At 48.3% G+C, this 18,317-nt stretch overlaps 1 protein-coding gene across 1 annotated transcript in view; it reads right to left on the bottom strand.

Moving 5' to 3' along the window:
- The window catches only part of ythdc2 (YTH domain containing 2), a gene marked incomplete at its 3' end in the record, with an annotated part of 109,614 nt that extends 91,537 nt beyond the window's left edge, over positions 1–18,077 (bottom strand). Inside the window, exons 1-2 of the mRNA XM_079256421.1 lie at positions 17,971–18,077; positions 14,074–14,245 (exon numbers count right to left, since the gene is read on the bottom strand). Coding sequence (XP_079112547.1) covers positions 14,074–14,197 — 124 coding nt within the window. The 5' untranslated portion in view covers positions 14,198–14,245; positions 17,971–18,077. The remainder of the gene's footprint in view (positions 1–14,073; positions 14,246–17,970) is intronic.
- Between the last annotated feature and the right edge of the window lie 240 nt (positions 18,078–18,317).

Genomic DNA, 18,317 nt, shown 5'->3' with positions numbered 1-18,317 from the left:
GAACGGGACTGGTTTCACTGGGAACAGGTCAGTAACATGACCGATTTAACTGGGAACAGAACTGGTTTCACTGGGAACAGGACTGGTTTCACTGGGAACGGGACTGGTTTCACTGGGAACGGGACTGGTTTCACTGGGAACAGGTCAGTAACAGGACTGGTTTCACTGGGAACGGGACTGGTTTCACTGGGAACGGGACTGGTTTCACTGGGAACATGACCGGTTTCACTGGGAACATGACCGGTTTAACTGGGAACATGACCGGTTTAACTGGGAACATAACCGGTTTAACTGGGATCATAACCGGTTTAACTGGGAACATAACCGGTTTAACTGGGAACAGGACTGGTTTCACTGGGAACAGGTCAGTAACAGGACTGGTTTCACTGGGAACGGGACTGGTTTCACTGGGAACGGGACTGGTTTCACTGGGAACAGGTCAGTAACATGACCGATTTAACTGGGAACAGAACTGGTTTCACTGGGAACAGGACTGGTTTCACTGGGAACGGGACTGGTTTCACTGGGAACGGGACTGGTTTCACTGGGAACGGTACTGGTTTCACTGGGAACGGGACTGGTTTCACTGGGAACGGGACTGGTTTCACTGGGAACGGGACTGGTTTCACTGGGAAAAGTTCAGTAACAGGACTGGTTTCACTGGGAACGGGACTGGTTTCACTGGGAACGGGACTGGTTTCACTGGGAACGGGACTGGTTTCACTGGGAACGGGACTGGTTTCACTGGGAACAGGACTGGTTTCACTGGGAACAGGTCAGTAACAGGACTGGTTTCACTGGGAACGGGACTGGTTTCACTGGGAACGGGACTGGTTTCACTGGGAACAGGACTGGTTTCACTGGGAACAGGTCAGTAACAGGACTGGTTTCACTGGGAACGGGACTGGTTTCACTGGGAAAGGGACTGGTTTCACTGGGAACGGGACTGGTTTCACTGGGAACAGGTCAGTAACAGGACTGGTTTCACTGGGAACGGGACTGGTTTCACTGGGAACGGGACGGGTTTCACTGGGAACGGGACGGGTTTCATTGGGAACGGGACGGGTTTCACTGGGAACGGGACGGGTTTCACTAGGAACGGGACTGGTTTCACTAGGAACGGGACTGGTTTCACTGGGAACGGGACTGGTTTCACTGGGAACGGGACTGGTTTCACTGGGAACGGGACTGGTTTCACTGGGAACAGGACTGGTTTCACTGGGAAAAGGTCAGTAACAGGACTGGTTTCACTGGGAACGGGTCTGGTTTCACTGGGAACAGGACTGGTTTCACTGGGAACAGGTCAGTAACATGACTGGTTTAACTGGGAACGGGACTGGTTTCACTGGGAACGGGACTGGTTTCACTGGGAACGGGACTGGTTTCACTGGGAACAGGTCAGTAAAAGGACTGGTTTCACTGGGAACGGGACTGGTTTCACTGGGAACGGGACTGGTTTCACTGGGAACGGGACTGGTTTCACTGGGAACGGGACTGGTTTCACTGGGAAAAGGTCAGTAACAGGACTGGTTTCACTGGGAACGGGACTGGTTTCACTGGGAACGGGACTGGTTTCACTGGGAACGGGACTGGTTTCACTGGGAACGGGACTGGTTTCACTGGGAAAAGGTCAGTAACAGGACTGGTTTCACTGGGAATGGGACTGGTTTCACTGGGAACGGGACTGGTTTCACTGGGAACGGGACTGGTTTCACTGGGAACGGGACTGGTTTCACTGGGAACGGGACTGGTTTCACTGGGAAAAGTTCAGTAACAGGACTGGTTTCACTGGGAACGGGACTGGTTTCACTGGGAACGGGACTGGTTTCACTGGGAACAGGACTGGTTTCACTGGGAACAGGTCAGTAACAGGACTGGTTTCACTGGGAACGGGACAGGTTTCACTGGGAACAGGACTGGTTTCACTGGGAACAGGTCAGTAACAGGACTGGTTTCACTGGGAACGGGACTGGTTTCACTGGGAAAGGGACTGGTTTCACTGGGAACGGGACTGGTTTCACTGGGAACGGGACTGGTTTCACTGGGAACAGGTCAGTAACAGGACTGGTTTCACTGGGAACGGGACTGGTTTCACTGGGAACGGGACGGGTTTCACTGGGAACGGGACGGGTTTCACTGGGAACGGGACGGGTTTCACTAGGAACGGGACTGGTTTCACTAGGAACGGGACTGGTTTCACTGGGAACGGGACTGGTTTCACTGGGAACAGGTCAGTAACAGGACTGGTTTCACTGGGAACGGGACTGGTTTCACTGGGAACGGGACTGGTTTCACTGGGAACAGGACTGGTTTCACTGGGAACAGGTCAGTAACAGGACTGGTTTCACTGGGAACGGGACTGGTTTCACTGGGAACGGGACTGGTTTCACTGGGAACGGGACGGGTTTCACTGGGAACGGGACGGGTTTCACTGGGAACGGGACGGGTTTCACTGGGAACGGGACTGGTTTCACTGGGAACGGGACTGGTTTCACTAGGAACGGGACTGGTTTCACTGGGAACAGGTCAGTAACATGACCGGTTTCACTGGGAACAGGTCAGTAACAGGACTGGTTTCACTGGGAACAGGACTGGTTTCACTGGGAACAGGTCAGTAACAGGACTGGTTTCACTGGGAACGGGACTGGTTTCACTGGGAACGGGACTGGTTTCACTGGGAACATGACCGGTTTCACTGGGAACATGACCGGTTTCACTGGGAACATGACCGGTTTAACTGGGAACATGACCGGTTTAACTGGGAACATAACCGGTTTAACTGGGATCATAACCGGTTTAACTGGGAACATAACCGGTTTAACTGGGAACAGGACTGGTTTCACTGGGAACAGGTCAGTAACAGGACTGGTTTCACTGGGAACGGGACTGGTTTCACTGGGAACGGGACTGGTTTCACTGGGAACAGGTCAGTAACATGACCGATTTAACTGGGAACAGAACTGGTTTCACTGGGAACAGGACTGGTTTCACTGGGAACGGGACTGGTTTCACTGGGAACGGGACTGGTTTCACTGGGAACAGGTCAGTAACAGGACTGGTTTCACTGGGAACGGGACTGGTTTCACTGGGAACGGGACTGGTTTCACTGGGAACATGACCGGTTTCACTGGGAACATGACCGGTTTAACTGGGAACATGACCGGTTTAACTGGGAACATAACCGGTTTAACTGGGATCATAACCGGTTTAACTGGGAACATAACCGGTTTAACTGGGAACAGGACTGGTTTCACTGGGAACAGGTCAGTAACAGGACTGGTTTCACTGGGAACGGGACTGGTTTCACTGGGAACGGGACTGGTTTCACTGGGAACAGGTCAGTAACATGACCGATTTAACTGGGAACAGAACTGGTTTCACTGGGAACAGGACTGGTTTCACTGGGAACGGGACTGGTTTCACTGGGAACGGGACTGGTTTCACTGGGAACGGGACTGGTTTCACTGGGAACGGGACTGGTTTCACTGGGAACGGGACTGGTTTCACTGGGAAAAGTTCAGTAACAGGACTGGTTTCACTGGGAACGGGACTGGTTTCACTGGGAACGGGACTGGTTTCACTGGGAACGGGACTGGTTTCACTGGGAACGGGACTGGTTTCACTGGGAACAGGACTGGTTTCACTGGGAACAGGTCAGTAACAGGACTGGTTTCACTGGGAACGGGACTGGTTTCACTGGGAACAGGACTGGTTTCACTGGGAACAGGTCAGTAACAGGACTGGTTTCACTGGGAACGGGACTGGTTTCACTGGGAAAGGGACTGGTTTCACTGGGAACGGGACTGGTTTCACTGGGAACGGGACTGGTTTCACTGGGAACAGGTCAGTAACAGGACTGGTTTCACTGGGAACGGGACTGGTTTCACTGGGAACGGGACGGGTTTCACTGGGAACGGGACGGGTTTCATTGGGAACGGGACGGGTTTCACTGGGAACGGGACGGGTTTCACTAGGAACGGGACTGGTTTCACTGGGAACGGGACTGGTTTCACTGGGAACGGGACTGGTTTCACTGGGAACGGGACTGGTTTCACTGGGAACAGGACTGGTTTCACTGGGAAAAGGTCAGTAACAGGACTGGTTTCACTGGGAACGGGTCTGGTTTCACTGGGAACAGGACTGGTTTCACTGGGAACAGGTCAGTAACATGACTGGTTTAACTGGGAACGGGACTGGTTTCACTGGGAACGGGACTGGTTTCACTGGGAACGGGACTGGTTTCACTGGGAACAGGTCAGTAAAAGGACTGGTTTCACTGGGAACGGGACTGGTTTCACTGGGAACGGGACTGGTTTCACTGGGAACGGGACTGGTTTCACTGGGAACGGGACTGGTTTCACTGGGAAAAGGTCAGTAACAGGACTGGTTTCACTGGGAACGGGACTGGTTTCACTGGGAACGGGACTGGTTTCACTGGGAACGGGACTGGTTTCACTGGGAACGGGACTGGTTTCACTGGGAAAAGGTCAGTAACAGGACTGGTTTCACTGGGAATGGGACTGGTTTCACTGGGAACGGGACTGGTTTCACTGGGAACGGGACTGGTTTCACTGGGAACGGGACTGGTTTCACTGGGAAAAGTTCAGTAACAGGACTGGTTTCACTGGGAACGGGACTGGTTTCACTGGGAACGGGACTGGTTTCACTGGGAACAGGACTGGTTTCACTGGGAACAGGTCAGTAACAGGACTGGTTTCACTGGGAACGGGACAGGTTTCACTGGGAACAGGACTGGTTTCACTGGGAACAGGTCAGTAACAGGACTGGTTTCACTGGGAACGGGACTGGTTTCACTGGGAAAGGGACTGGTTTCACTGGGAACGGGACTGGTTTCACTGGGAACGGGACTGGTTTCACTGGGAACAGGTCAGTAACAGGACTGGTTTCACTGGGAACGGGACTGGTTTCACTGGGAACGGGACGGGTTTCACTGGGAACGGGACGGGTTTCACTGGGAACGGGACGGGTTTCACTGGGAACGGGACGGGTTTCACTAGGAACGGGACTGGTTTCACTAGGAACGGGACTGGTTTCACTGGGAACGGGACTGGTTTCACTGGGAACGGGACTGGTTTCACTGGGAACGGGACTGGTTTCACTGGGAACGGGACTGGTTTCACTGGGAACAGGACTGGTTTCACTGGGAAAAGGTCAGTAACAGGACTGGTTTCACTGGGAACGGGTCTGGTTTCACTGGGAACAGGACTGGTTTCACTGGGAACAGGTCAGTAACATGACTGGTTTAACTGGGAACGGGACTGGTTTCACTGGGAACGGGACTGGTTTCACTGGGAACGGGACTGGTTTCACTGGGAACAGGTCAGTAACAGGACTGGTTTCACTGGGAACGGGACTGGTTTCACTGGGAACGGGACTGGTTTCACTGGGAACGGGACTGGTTTCACTGGGAAAAGGTCAGTAACAGGACTGGTTTCACTGGGAACGGGACTGGTTTCACTGGGAACGGGACTGGTTTCACTGGGAACGGGACTGGTTTCACTGGGAACGGGACTGGTTTCACTGGGAACAGGTCAGTAACGGGACTGGTTTCACTGGGAACGGGACTGGTTTCACTGGGAACAGGACTGGTTTCACTGGGAACAGGACTGGTTTCACTGGGAACAGGACTGGTTTCACTGGGAACAGGTCAGTAACAGGACTGGTTTCACTGGGAACGGGACTGGTTTCACTGGGAACGGGACTGGTTTCACTGGGAACGGGACGGGTTTCACTGGGAAAGGGACGGGTTTCACTGGGAAAGGGACGGGTTTCACTGGGAACGGGACGGGTTTCACTGGGAACGGGACGGGTTTCACTGGGAACGGGACTGGTTTCACTGGGAACGGGACTGGTTTCACTGGGAACGGGACTGGTTTCACTGGGAACGGGACTGGTTTCACTGGGAACGGGACCGGTTTCACTGGGAACATGACCGGTTTCACTGGGAACATGACCGGTTTAACTGGGAACATGACCGGTTTAACTGGGAACATGACCGGTTTAACTGGGAACATAACCGGTTTAACTGGGAACATGACCGGTTTAACTGGGAACATAACCGGTTTAACTGGGAACAGGACTGGTTTCACTGGGAACAGGTCAGTAACAGGACTGGTTTCACTGGGAACGGGACTGGTTTCACTGGGAACGGGACTGGTTTCACTGGGAACAGGTCAGTAACATGACCGATTTAACTGGGAACAGAACTGGTTTCACTGGGAACGGGACTGGTTTCACTGGGAACGGGACTGGTTTCACTGGGAACGGGACTGGTTTCACTGGGAACGGGACTGGTTTCACTGGGAAAAGTTCAGTAACAGGACTGGTTTCACTGGGAACGGGACTGGTTTCACTGGGAACGGGACTGGTTTCACTGGGAACGGGACTGGTTTCACTGGGAACAGGTCAGTAACAGGACTGGTTTCACTGGGAACGGGACTGGTTTCACTGGGAACGGGACTGGTTTCACTGGGAACGGGACTGGTTTCACTGGGAACGGGACTGGTTTCACTGGGAACAGGTCAGTAACGGGACTGGTTTCACTGGGAAAGGGACTGGTTTCACTGGGAAAGGGACTGGTTTCACTGGGAAAGGGACTGGTTTCACTGGGAACGGGACTGGTTTCACTGGGAATAGGTCAGTAACAGGACTGGTTTCACTGGGAACGGGACTGGTTTCACTGGGAACGGGACGGGTTTCACTGGGAACGGGACGGGTTTCACTGGGAACGGGACGGGTTTCACTGGGAACGGGACGGGTTTCACTAGGAACGGGACTGGTTTCACTAGGAACGGGACTGGTTTCACTGGGAACGGGACTGGTTTCACTGGGAACGGGACTGGTTTCACTGGGAACGGGACTGGTTTCACTGGGAACGGGACTGGTTTCACTGGGAACAGGTCAGTAACATGACTGGTTTCACTGGGAACAGGTCAGTAACATGACCGGTTTCACTGGGAACAGGTCAGTAACAGGACTGGTTTCACTGGGAACAGGACTGGTTTCACTGGGAACAGGTCAGTAACAGGACTGGTTTCACTGGGAACGGGACTGGTTTCACTGGGAACATGACCGGTTTAACTGGGAACATAACCGGTTTAACTGGGAACATAACCGGTTTAACTGGGAACATAACCGGTTTAACTGGGAACAGGTCAGTAACAGGACTGGTTTCACTGGGAACAGGTCAGTAACAGGACTGGTTTCACTGGGAACGGGACTGGTTTCACTGGGAACGGGACTGGTTTCACTGGGAACGGGACTGGTTTCACTGGGAACAGGTCAGTAACATGACCGATTTAACTGGGAAAAGAACTGGTTTCACTGGGAACAGGACTGGTTTCACTAGGAACAGGACTGGTTTCACTGGGAACAGGACTGGTTTCACTGGGAAAAGAACTGGTTTCACTGGGAACAGGACTGGTTTCACTAGGAACAGGACTGGTTTCACTGGGAACAGGACTGGTTTCACTGGGAACAGGACTGGTTTCACTGGGAACAGGTCAGTAACATGACTGGTTTAACTGGGAACAGGACTGGTTTCACTGGGAACAGGTCAGTAACATGACTGGTTTAACTGGGAACATGACCGGTTTAACTGGGAACATAACCGGTTTAACTGGGAACAGGACTGGTTTCACTGGGAACAGGTCAGTAACAGGACTGGTTTCACTGGGAACGGGACTGGTTTCACTGGGAACAGGTCAGTAACATGACCGATTTAACTGGGAACAGAACTGGTTTCACTGGGAACAGGACTGGTTTCACTGGGAACAGGACTGGTTTCACTGGGAACAGGACTGGTTTCACTGGGAACAGGTCAGTAACATGACTGGTTTAACTGGGAACAGGACTGGTTTCACTGGGAACAGGTCAGTAACATGACCGATTTAACTGGGAACAGAACTGGTTTAACTGGGAACAGGTCAGCAACATGACTGGTTTCACTGGGAACAGGTCAGTAACAGGACTGGTTTAACTGGGAACATAACCGGTTTAACTGGGAACAGGACTGGTTTCACTGGGAACGGGACTGGTTTCACTGGGAACGGGACTGGTTTCACTGGGAACAGGTCAGTAACATGACCGATTTAACTGGGAACAGAACTGGTTTAACTGGGAACAGGACTGGTTTCACTAGGAACAGGACTGGTTTCACTGGGAACAGGACTGGTTTCACTGGGAACAGGACTGGTTTCACTGGGAACAGGACTGGTTTCACTGGGAACAGGTCAGTAACATGACTGGTTTCACTGGGAACGGGACTGGTTTCACTGGGAACGGGACTGGTTTCACTGGGAACGGGACTGGTTTCACTGGGAACAGGTCAGTAACATGACTGGTTTAACTGGTAACAGGACTGGTTTCACTGGGAACAGGACTGGTTTAACTGGGAACAGGACTGGTTTCACTAGGAACAGGACTGGTTTCACTGGGAACAGGACTGGTTTCACTGGGAACAGGTCAGTAACATGACCGATTTAACTGGGAACAGAACTGGTTTCACTGGGAACAGGACTGGTTTCACTAGGAACAGGACTGGTTTCACTGGGAACAGGACTGGTTTCACTGGGAACAGGACTGGTTTCACTGGGAACAGGACTGGTTTCACTGGGAACAGGACTGGTTTCACTGGGAACAGGTCAGTAACATGACCGGTTTAACTGGGAACAGGACTGGTTTCACTGGGAACAGGTAAGTAACAGGACTGGTTTCACTGGGAACAGGACTGGTTTCACTGGGAACGGGACTGGTTTCACTGGGAACGGGACTGGTTTCACTGGGAACAGGTCAGTAACATGACTGGTTTAACTGGGAACAGGTCGGTAACATGACTGGTTTAACTGGGAACAGGTCAGTAACATGACTGGTTTCACTGGGAACAGGTCAGTAACAGGACTGGTTTAACTGGGAACATAACCGGTTTAACTGGGAACAGGACTGGTTTCACTGGGAACGGGACTGGTTTCACTGGGAACGGGACTGGTTTCACTGGGAACGGGACTGGTTTCACTGGGAACAGGTCAGTAACATGACCGATTTAACTGGGAACAGAACTGGTTTAACTGGGAACAGGTCAGTAACAGGACTGCTTTAACTGGGAACAGGACTGGTTTCACTGGGAACGGGACTGGTTTCACTGGGAACGGGACTGGTTTCACTGGGAACGGGACTGGTTTCACTGGGAACATGACCGGTTTAACTGGGAACATGACCGGTTTAACTGGGAACATGACCGGTTTAACTGGGAACAGGACTGGTTTCACTAGGAACAGGACTGGTTTCACTGGGAACAGGTCAGTAACAGGACTGGTTTCACTGGGAACGGGACTGGTGTCACTGGGAACAGGTCAGTAACATGACCGATTTAACTGGGAACAGAACTGGTTTCACTGGGAACAGGACTGGTTTCACTAGGAACAGGACTGGTTTCACTGGGAACAGGACTGGTTTCACTGGGAACAGGTCAGTAACATGACTGGTTTAACTGGGAACAGGACTGGTTTCACTGGGAACAGGTCAGTAACATGACTGGTTTAACTGGGAACAGAACTGGTTTCACTGGGAACAGGACTGGTTTCACTAGGAACAGGACTGGTTTCACTGGGAACAGGACTGGTTTCACTGGGAACAGGTCAGTAACATGACCGGTTTAACTGGGAACAGGACTGGTTTCACTGGGAACAGGTCAGTAACAGGACTGGTTTCACTGGGAAAAGGACTGGTTTCACTGGGAACGGGACTGGTTTCACTGGGAACAGGTCAGTAACATGACTGGTTTCACTGGGAACAGGTCGGTAACATGACTGGTTTAACTGGGAACAGAACTGGTTTCACTGGGAACAGGACTGGTTTCACTGGGAACGGGACTGGTTTCACTGGGAACGGGACTGGTTTCACTGGGAACGGGACTGGTTTCACTGGGAACGGGACTGGTTTAACTGGGAACGGGACTGGTTTAACTGGGAACATGACCGGTTTAACTGGGAACATGACCGGTTTAACTGGGAACATGACCGGTTTAACTGGGAACAGAACTGGTTTCACTGGGAACAGGACTGGTTTCACTGGGAACAGGACTGGTTTCACTGGGAACAGGTCAGTAACATGACTGGTTTCACTGGGAACAGGTCAGTAACATGACCGGTTTCACTGGGAACAGGTCAGTAACAGGACTGGTTTAACTGGGAACATAACCGGTTTCACTGGGAACGGGACTGGTTTCACTGGGAACGGGACTGGTTTCACTGGGAACGGGACTGGTTTCACTGGGAACAGGTCAGTAACATGACCGATTTAACTGGGAACAGAACTGGTTTAACTGGGAACAGGACTGGTTTCACTAGGAACAGGACTGGTTTCACTGGGAACAGGACTGGTTTCACTGGGAACAGGACTGGTTTCACTGGGAACAGGACTGGTTTCACTGGGAACAGGTCAGTAACATGACTGGTTTAACTGGGAACAGGACTGGTTTCACTGGGAACAGGTCAGTAACAGGACTGCTTTCACTGGGAACAGGTCAGTAACATGACCGATTTAACTGGGAACAGAACTGGTTTAACTGGGAACAGGACTGGTTTCACTGGGAACAGGACTGGTTTCACTGGGAACGGGACTGGTTTCACTGGGAACGGGACTGGTTTCACTGGGAACAGGTCAGTAACATGACTGGTTTAACTGGGAACAGGTCGGTAACATGACTGCTTTCACTGGGAACAGGTCAGTAACATGACCGATTTAACTGGGAACAGAACTGGTTTAACTGGGAACAGGACTGGTTTCACTGGGAACAGGACTGGTTTCACTGGGAACGGGACTGGTTTCACTGGGAACGGGACTGGTTTCACTGGGAACAGGTCAGTAACATGACTGGTTTAACTGGGAACAGGTCGGTAACATGACTGGTTTCACTGGGAACAGGTCAGTAACATGACTGGTTTCACTGGGAACAGGTCAGTAACATGACCGGTTTAACTGGGAACAGGTCAGTAACATGACCGGTTTCACTGGGAACAGGTCGGTAACATGACTGGTTTCACTGGGAACAGGTCAGTAACATGACTGGTTTCACTGGGAACAGGTCGGTAACATGACTGGTTTAACTGGGAACAGGTCAGTAACATGACTGGTTTCACTGGGAACAGGTCAGTAACATGACTGGTTTCACTGGGAACAGGTCAGTAACATGACTGGTTTCACTGGGAACAGGTCAGTAACATGACTGGTTTCACTGGGAACAGGTCAGTAACATGACTGGTTTCACTGGGAACAGGTCAGTAACATGACTGGTTTCACTGGGAACAGGTCAGTAACATGACCGGTTTCACTGGGAACAGGTCAGTAACATGACCGGTTTTCACTGGGAACAGGACTGGTTTCACTAGGAACGGGACTGGTTTCACTAGGAACGGGACTGGTTTCACTGGGAACGGGACTGGTTTCACTGGGAACGGGACTGGTTTCACTGGGAACGGGACTGGTTTCACTGGGAACAGGACTGGTTTCACTGGGAACAGGTCAGTAACAGGACTGGTTTCACTGGGAACGGGACTGGTTTCACTGGGAACGGGACTGGTTTCACTGGGAACGGGACTGGTTTCACTGGGAACGGGACTGTTTTCACTGGGAACAGGACTGGTTTAACTGGGAACAGGTCAGTAACATGACCGGTTTAACTGGGAACAGGTCGGTAACATGACCGGTTTAACTGGGAACAGGTCGGTAACATGACCGGTTTAACTGGGAACAGGTCGGTAACATGACCGGTTTAACTGGGAACAGGTCGGTAACATGACCGGTTTAACTGGGAACAGGTCGGTAACATGACCGGTTTAACTGGGAACAGGTCAGTAACGGGACTGGTTTCACTGGGAACAGGTCAGTAACATAACTGGTATAACTGGGAACAGGTCAGTAACATGACTGGTTTAACTGGGAACAGGTCAGTAACATGACTGGTTTAACTGGGAACAGGACTGGTTTCACTGGGAACAGGACTGGTTTCACTGGGAACAGGACTGGTTTCACTGGGAACAGGACTGGTTTCACTGGGAACAGGTCGGTAACATGACTGGTTTCACTGGGAACAGGTCAGTAACATGACTGGTTTCACTGGGAACAGGTCAGTAACATGACTGGTTTCACTGGGAACAGGTCAGTAACATGACTGGTTTCACTGGGAACAGGTCAGTAACATGACTGGTTTAACTGGGAACAGGACTGGTTTGACTGGGAACAGGACTGGTTTGACTGGGAACAGATCAGTAACATGACTGGTTTAACTGGGAACAGGTCTGTAACATGACTGGTTTAACTGGGAACAGGTCAGTAACATGACTGGTTTAACTGGGAACAGGACTGGTTTGACTGGGAACAGATCAGTAACATGACTGGTTTAACTGGGAACAGGTCAGTAACAGGACCGGTTTAACTGGGAACAGGTCGGTAACAGGACCGGTTTAACTGGGAACGGGTCGGTAACAGGACCGGTTTAACTGGGAACGGGTCGGTAACATGACCGGTTTAACTGGGAACGGGTCGGTAACATGACCGGTTTAACTGGGAACGGGTCGGTAACATGACCGGTTTAACTGGGAACGGGTCGGTAACATGACCGGTTTAACTGGGAACAGGTCGGTAACATGACCGGTTTAACTGGGAACAGGTCGGTAACATGACCGGTTTAACTGGGAACAGGTCGGTAACATGACCGGTTTAACTGGGAACAGGTCGGTAACATGACCGGTTTAACTGGGAACAGGTCGGTAACATGACCGGTTTAACTGGGAACAGGTCGGTAACATGACCGGTTTAACTGGGAACAGGTCAGTAACATAACTGGTATAACTGGGAACAGGTCAGTAACATAACTGGTTTAACTGGGAACAGGTCAGTAACATAACTGGTTTAACTGGGAACAGATCAGTAACATGACTGGTATAACTGGGAATGATCAGTAACATAACTGGTTTAACTGGGAACAGATCAGTAACATGACTGGTTTCACTGGGAACAGGTCAGTAACATGACCGGTTTAACTGGGAACAGGTCGGTAACATGACCGGTTTAACTGGGAACAGGTCAGTAACATGACTGGTTTAACTGGGAACAGATCAGTAACATGACCGGTATAACTGGGAATGATCAGTAACATAACTGGTTTAACTGGGAACAGATCAGTAACATGACCGGTTTAACTGGGAACAGGTCAGTAACATGACTGGTTTCACTGGGAACAGGTCAGTAACATGACTGGTTTAACTGGGAACAGATCAGTAACATGACTGGTTTAACTGGGAACAGATCAGTAACATGACCGGTATAACTGGGAATGATCAGTAACATAACTGGTTTAACTGGGAACAGATCAGTAACATGACCGGTTTAACTGGGAACAGGTCAGTAACATGACTGGTTTCACTGGGAACAGGTCAGTAACATGACTGGTTTAACTGGGAACAGATCAGTAACATGACTGGTTTCACTGGGAACAGGTCAGTAACATGACTGGTTTCACTGGGAACAGGTCAGTAACATGACTGGTTTAACTGGGAACAGGTCAGTAACAGGACTGGTTTAACTGGGAACAGATCAGTAACATAACTGGTTTAACTGGGAACAGATCAGTAACATAACTGGTTTAACTGGGAACAGATCAGTAACATGACTGGGTATAAAAGAAGAATTGTACTGGTTGTACTGGAATTAATTTAATTGTGCCGGGATGCTGGCTTAATGACAAAAACAAGCGGATTCTGAAAATGCTAAACCACATACTGCATCCACCAGCATGGCTTAACTGGTCCGCCTGCAGTCCAGACCAGGAATGTTGTTCAGAACGGGACAACGTTGTTCTCCTAAAACTCCAGCAGCTGGTCTCCTCACTTCCCAGACGTTTACAGTTGTTAAAAGAGGGATAACTGTCTTTTTTTCTATCATTTCTGTGTTTTTACCCCGTTTACTATACAGAATCAGAGGCTGTGTAAAGTGTTGGTGTGTATGAATGTAAACAAAAAGATCATTTTCCACTGTGAAACAAACAGCTGGTACCTCTGTCTTCACTGTAGCGAAACCTCTCCAGAGAGAGGTGCACTGAAATCTTCATTTCTTCACTGATGAGAATTTGTTTGGAGTTTTTGGACCTGGATCCGTGATGCTTCTTGCCTGGAGGCATGTTCTGATTCCTGGTTGGGTTTTATGAGGCAGCATTAAACCTGAAGCACTGCAACACAACCACAGGGGATCTTGAAGGGACATTTTCTGTTGTTTATTACATTTGTTTATGTTTTATCTATATGTGGTAATAACATGACATTCTTTTTACACATAGTTTTAGATTTGTTTCAACATATGACGGTTAAGCCGGTAGGGAACCGCCATGATAGTCCACCATATGGTAACTACTGCTGCTGGTAATAGAAAAACAGCTCCAACGCTTAAGTCGCTGCTTTCTCTTCCACCAGTAAATCCTAAATTAGCCTAAATTAGCGTAAAGCTAACTGTCTTCATGGGGTTCTGTTACACAGTGCTGCTTCGTTACCATGGCAGCCAAAACAGGGGATCCTGCTGAGATACACCAGCCTTGTTGCTACATAAGTGGATGTTTATATACTTCCAGTAGCTTTCAAAATCAAATTATATAACAAAAATTAAATAAAAAATAATTTATTAATCCCCAAAGAGAAATTTGATATTGTAGCAAATAATAGTTAACTAGAGGAGGTCTTGTTCTAGAGGCTGCTGGCAGGAATGATCTTCTGGAGTTCCTCCTGATCTAGTGTGTAGGGAGTCTTCACCACTGTAAATAGAAGAACGAGTGCCAACATGTCCCTCGTTACCTCCGCAGCATTCTGGAATAACCCGGTGCAGTCCTCATTAAAAAAAATCTGCATCTATGGCGTCTGAAACTTTGTTTTTCCTTCAGAAACTTTTTTTGCCTCAGTGTATTCACAGCTTTTTTTTTTTTTCCCATTTGCACAAGACATGGTCATGACTATCCCCCTGAAAGTCATGGTCAATTAAGAAGCTAACGTTGTTGTAGAATACTTTCTTGTTCTTGCTCTTTTTATCACGTCTGGTCCGCCTGCTGCCAAACTGGAACACTACAGAGCGAGGTTTTGCCTGTTGGCTGATGGATTTTAGGGCCAGAGCTCAGTGTGCCCTTTCCATTTTGAGGTCTCCATGACTCCATTTATTTGATAAAAATATTTCATTCATTAAGATCTACAACATGTTACTTTAGTGTTCCATTTATTTTTTTTGAGCAGTGTACTTTAGCATATTTATCAAATCTGGTATCAATGTGTTACTATATATTTCTTCATATATGGGCCAAAATACAGAATAACTGGTTTAAAAAAGTCAGTAGCTCATAGAACCACTTTCAGCTTTTGTTCATTTCTTTTCTTTCAGTACTTTTTAGATATTTTATACATCTTATCCATTACAAATAGATTTTATTATTTTTCAATGGTTATTGCTGTTTTAAAAGTGCTTTATAAATAAAGTTGGCTTGGCTTAAAACCATAGACTGTATATAAAAGATGGACGGAGCCTCTGTGACGTCACCTGTAGGTTTCTGAAGAGCTGAATTGAAGCTCGATGGGCGGTTCCTACCATCGCCATCTTGGCAGCATCATGCGTGTCGTCTCGCCCAGAAAATACTAATATGGGCAAAGAGGTGGAGCTGAGAGGGGGGCTGTGAGCGTCATGGTGGATGATTGACATCTAGCGAACTCCGAGCTTTCTGTAGCTAAGAGCTAACCGAGCTAACCCGGAGATAACAGGCATAACCAGCTAATGGAGGTAAGCGGGCTAAAGCTAAGTCACGTTGTTAACCGGCTAAAAACCGCGGTTGTTCTACGTTCTTCTGACTTGAAGTGGGAGATTGGGTACCTGTCAATCAAAAGGACACGCCCCTAAATATGCCGAACATCAAGATTAAATTACTTTTAAATGGTCAGAAAAAAATTCACTCCCCCCACAGTTGTCATGAAGGTAAACCTGACCTATTAAACAGAAAATTGATTTTTTAATCAGGCTGTAAACATGTTTATTCCTGCTGGAAACATGTTTATTCTAAGTGTAAACGTGTTTATTTCTGCTGTGAAGTTGGTCTTTTTAAACATGGGAGTCTATGGGGATTTGCAGTTTTGGAGCCCCTAGTGGATGAGAGGAGAACTGCAATTTTTGGCTCTTCTATACTTTTAACTGGTGGAGGTTGCCGCTTGGTTGGAGCATGGAAATGTATACTCATGTATTTACACATAAAAAAATAAAATAAAATAAATAAATCCATTATACATTTATTATTCTTAATAGCTACAGCAAATCCAAAGCACATGCATGTAAATTGGTCTGTTTTGCAAATGAGACTGTGTGGCTCAGTGGGACTACCAGTATGAATAATGATTTATCGTATAAAAAATTGCAGCAATACAATGCTCACCCATGCATAAACGAGAAAAAAGCTTTTAAAAAGGAGTGGAAAAATATTAAGTTATATTTTTTAGCTAGTAAACAAGGCTTAAACCGGACAGTAGGTTATCACAACGTAGACATCGCTCGTGTGCTTCATTTTACACCGAGGTAAAGTTAGTTTGATGTTTGATATTCAACAGATATTTGGACACCCAGTCTCCCGACCCGAAGCCACCTCGTCGTGGGGTTAAGATGCACGATGCAACGGTCTTCTTAACTTCATACCTTCCATCTATATTCCAACACCCAGTCTCCTCGTAACGAATTGCCGACCCTAAGCTGCTTTGTCGTGGGGTTGTGACAGCAAATTTCACCGCAGCGGTCTTCACCACCGGCGGATAGTTAGGGACCGTCAACAAATTAACCATGGCAGAATTTAAACATAACTATCCCCGCAACCACTGGGGCTATGAATGTCAAAACAATTTTAAACAGTTTATGATTTATCTGTGAGTGCTACACTGCCTTTATTTTCTCCATTTTCATCTAGTCCTATTTTATATGAATTTTTAATCAATTCAAACATCAATAGGTTTTTACTCACGTGACTTACACACCTAAAATCACTGCCTAATTACTAGTCCAGTCCTGCCACACATTGCACAGCCTTTATTTTCCTCATTTTCATCTTGTGGGATTTTATATGAATTTTTTAAGATTTCAAAGTTCAATAGCTTTTTAGTCATGTGACCTACACACTTCAAGCAATGTCTAATGGAGCAGCTATTCCTGCTACATGTTGCACAGCTTTTATTTTTTCCATTTTCATCTTGGGTTATTTTATATGAATTTTTTAAGATTTCAAAGTTCAATAGCTTTTTAGTCATGTGACCTACACACTTCAAACACTGCCTAATGGTTCATCTAGTCCTGCCACATGTTGCACAGCCTTTATTTTCTCCATTTTCATCTCGGGTTATTATATTATATTATATATTATATTGTGTATATATAGTGTAGGTAGACTAGACTAGCTGAACCATTAGGCAGTGTTTGAAGTGTGTAGGTCACATGACTAAAAAGCTAGTTATGTTTAAATTCTGCCATGGTTAATTTGTTGACGGTCCCTAACTATCCGCCGGTGGTGAAGACCGCTGCGGTGAAATTTGCTGTCACAACCCCACGACAAAGCAGCTTAGGGTCGGCAATTCATTACGAGGAGACTGGGTGTTGGAATATAGATGGAAGGTATGAAGTTAAGAAGACCGTTGCATCGTGCATCTTAACCCCACGACGAGGTGGCTTCGGGTCGGGAGACTGGGTGTCCGAATATCTGTTGAATATCAAACATCAAACTAACTTTACCTCGGTTCATTTTACTGGAATCGAAACAGTAGAATATGATCGAAAAAGAGACGGCTCGTGACTAAAATGAGGCTGTAAGCTGTTAAATGGTTAGCTTCTACTGATACACGTCAGGCTCGCGCTCTCCAAACATTTACATTCGACAGAAGATAACTTAGTTACCTGTTGGAGAAAGCAATGTGGACTCCCCTCACCAATCCAACCACAACTTCTACCAGTTTGGCGACCTTATTGGCGTGCTGCAGTGGAGGAAGGCGCTTCGGCACAACTTCCGGTCCGAATGACCCTCACCTTCAGAATAAGAGTCTTTAGTCGAGTCGAGTCTAGTCAGTCAGTCAGTTAGTTTTGATCTATCAGCGCTGATTTAGGGGCAGAGCTGAATGCAGTATATATGTGGGCTGGGCAGGTGCTTGCCTTCCATGTATGTTCCCAGTATGTTCCTCTGTGGCAGATCAATTAGCTGCTGTGGTGGAGGATGTGCAAACTGATTGTATAGTAAATGCCACAAC

The sequence above is a fragment of the Telmatherina bonti genome, assembly GCF_933228915.1.
Source record: "Telmatherina bonti genome assembly, chromosome: 17".
In the NCBI taxonomy this organism is placed as follows: domain Eukaryota; kingdom Metazoa; phylum Chordata; class Actinopteri; order Atheriniformes; family Telmatherinidae; genus Telmatherina; species Telmatherina bonti.
Note: the sequence above shows the minus strand (reverse complement) of the source record. Positions and strands in the feature narration are given on the sequence as shown.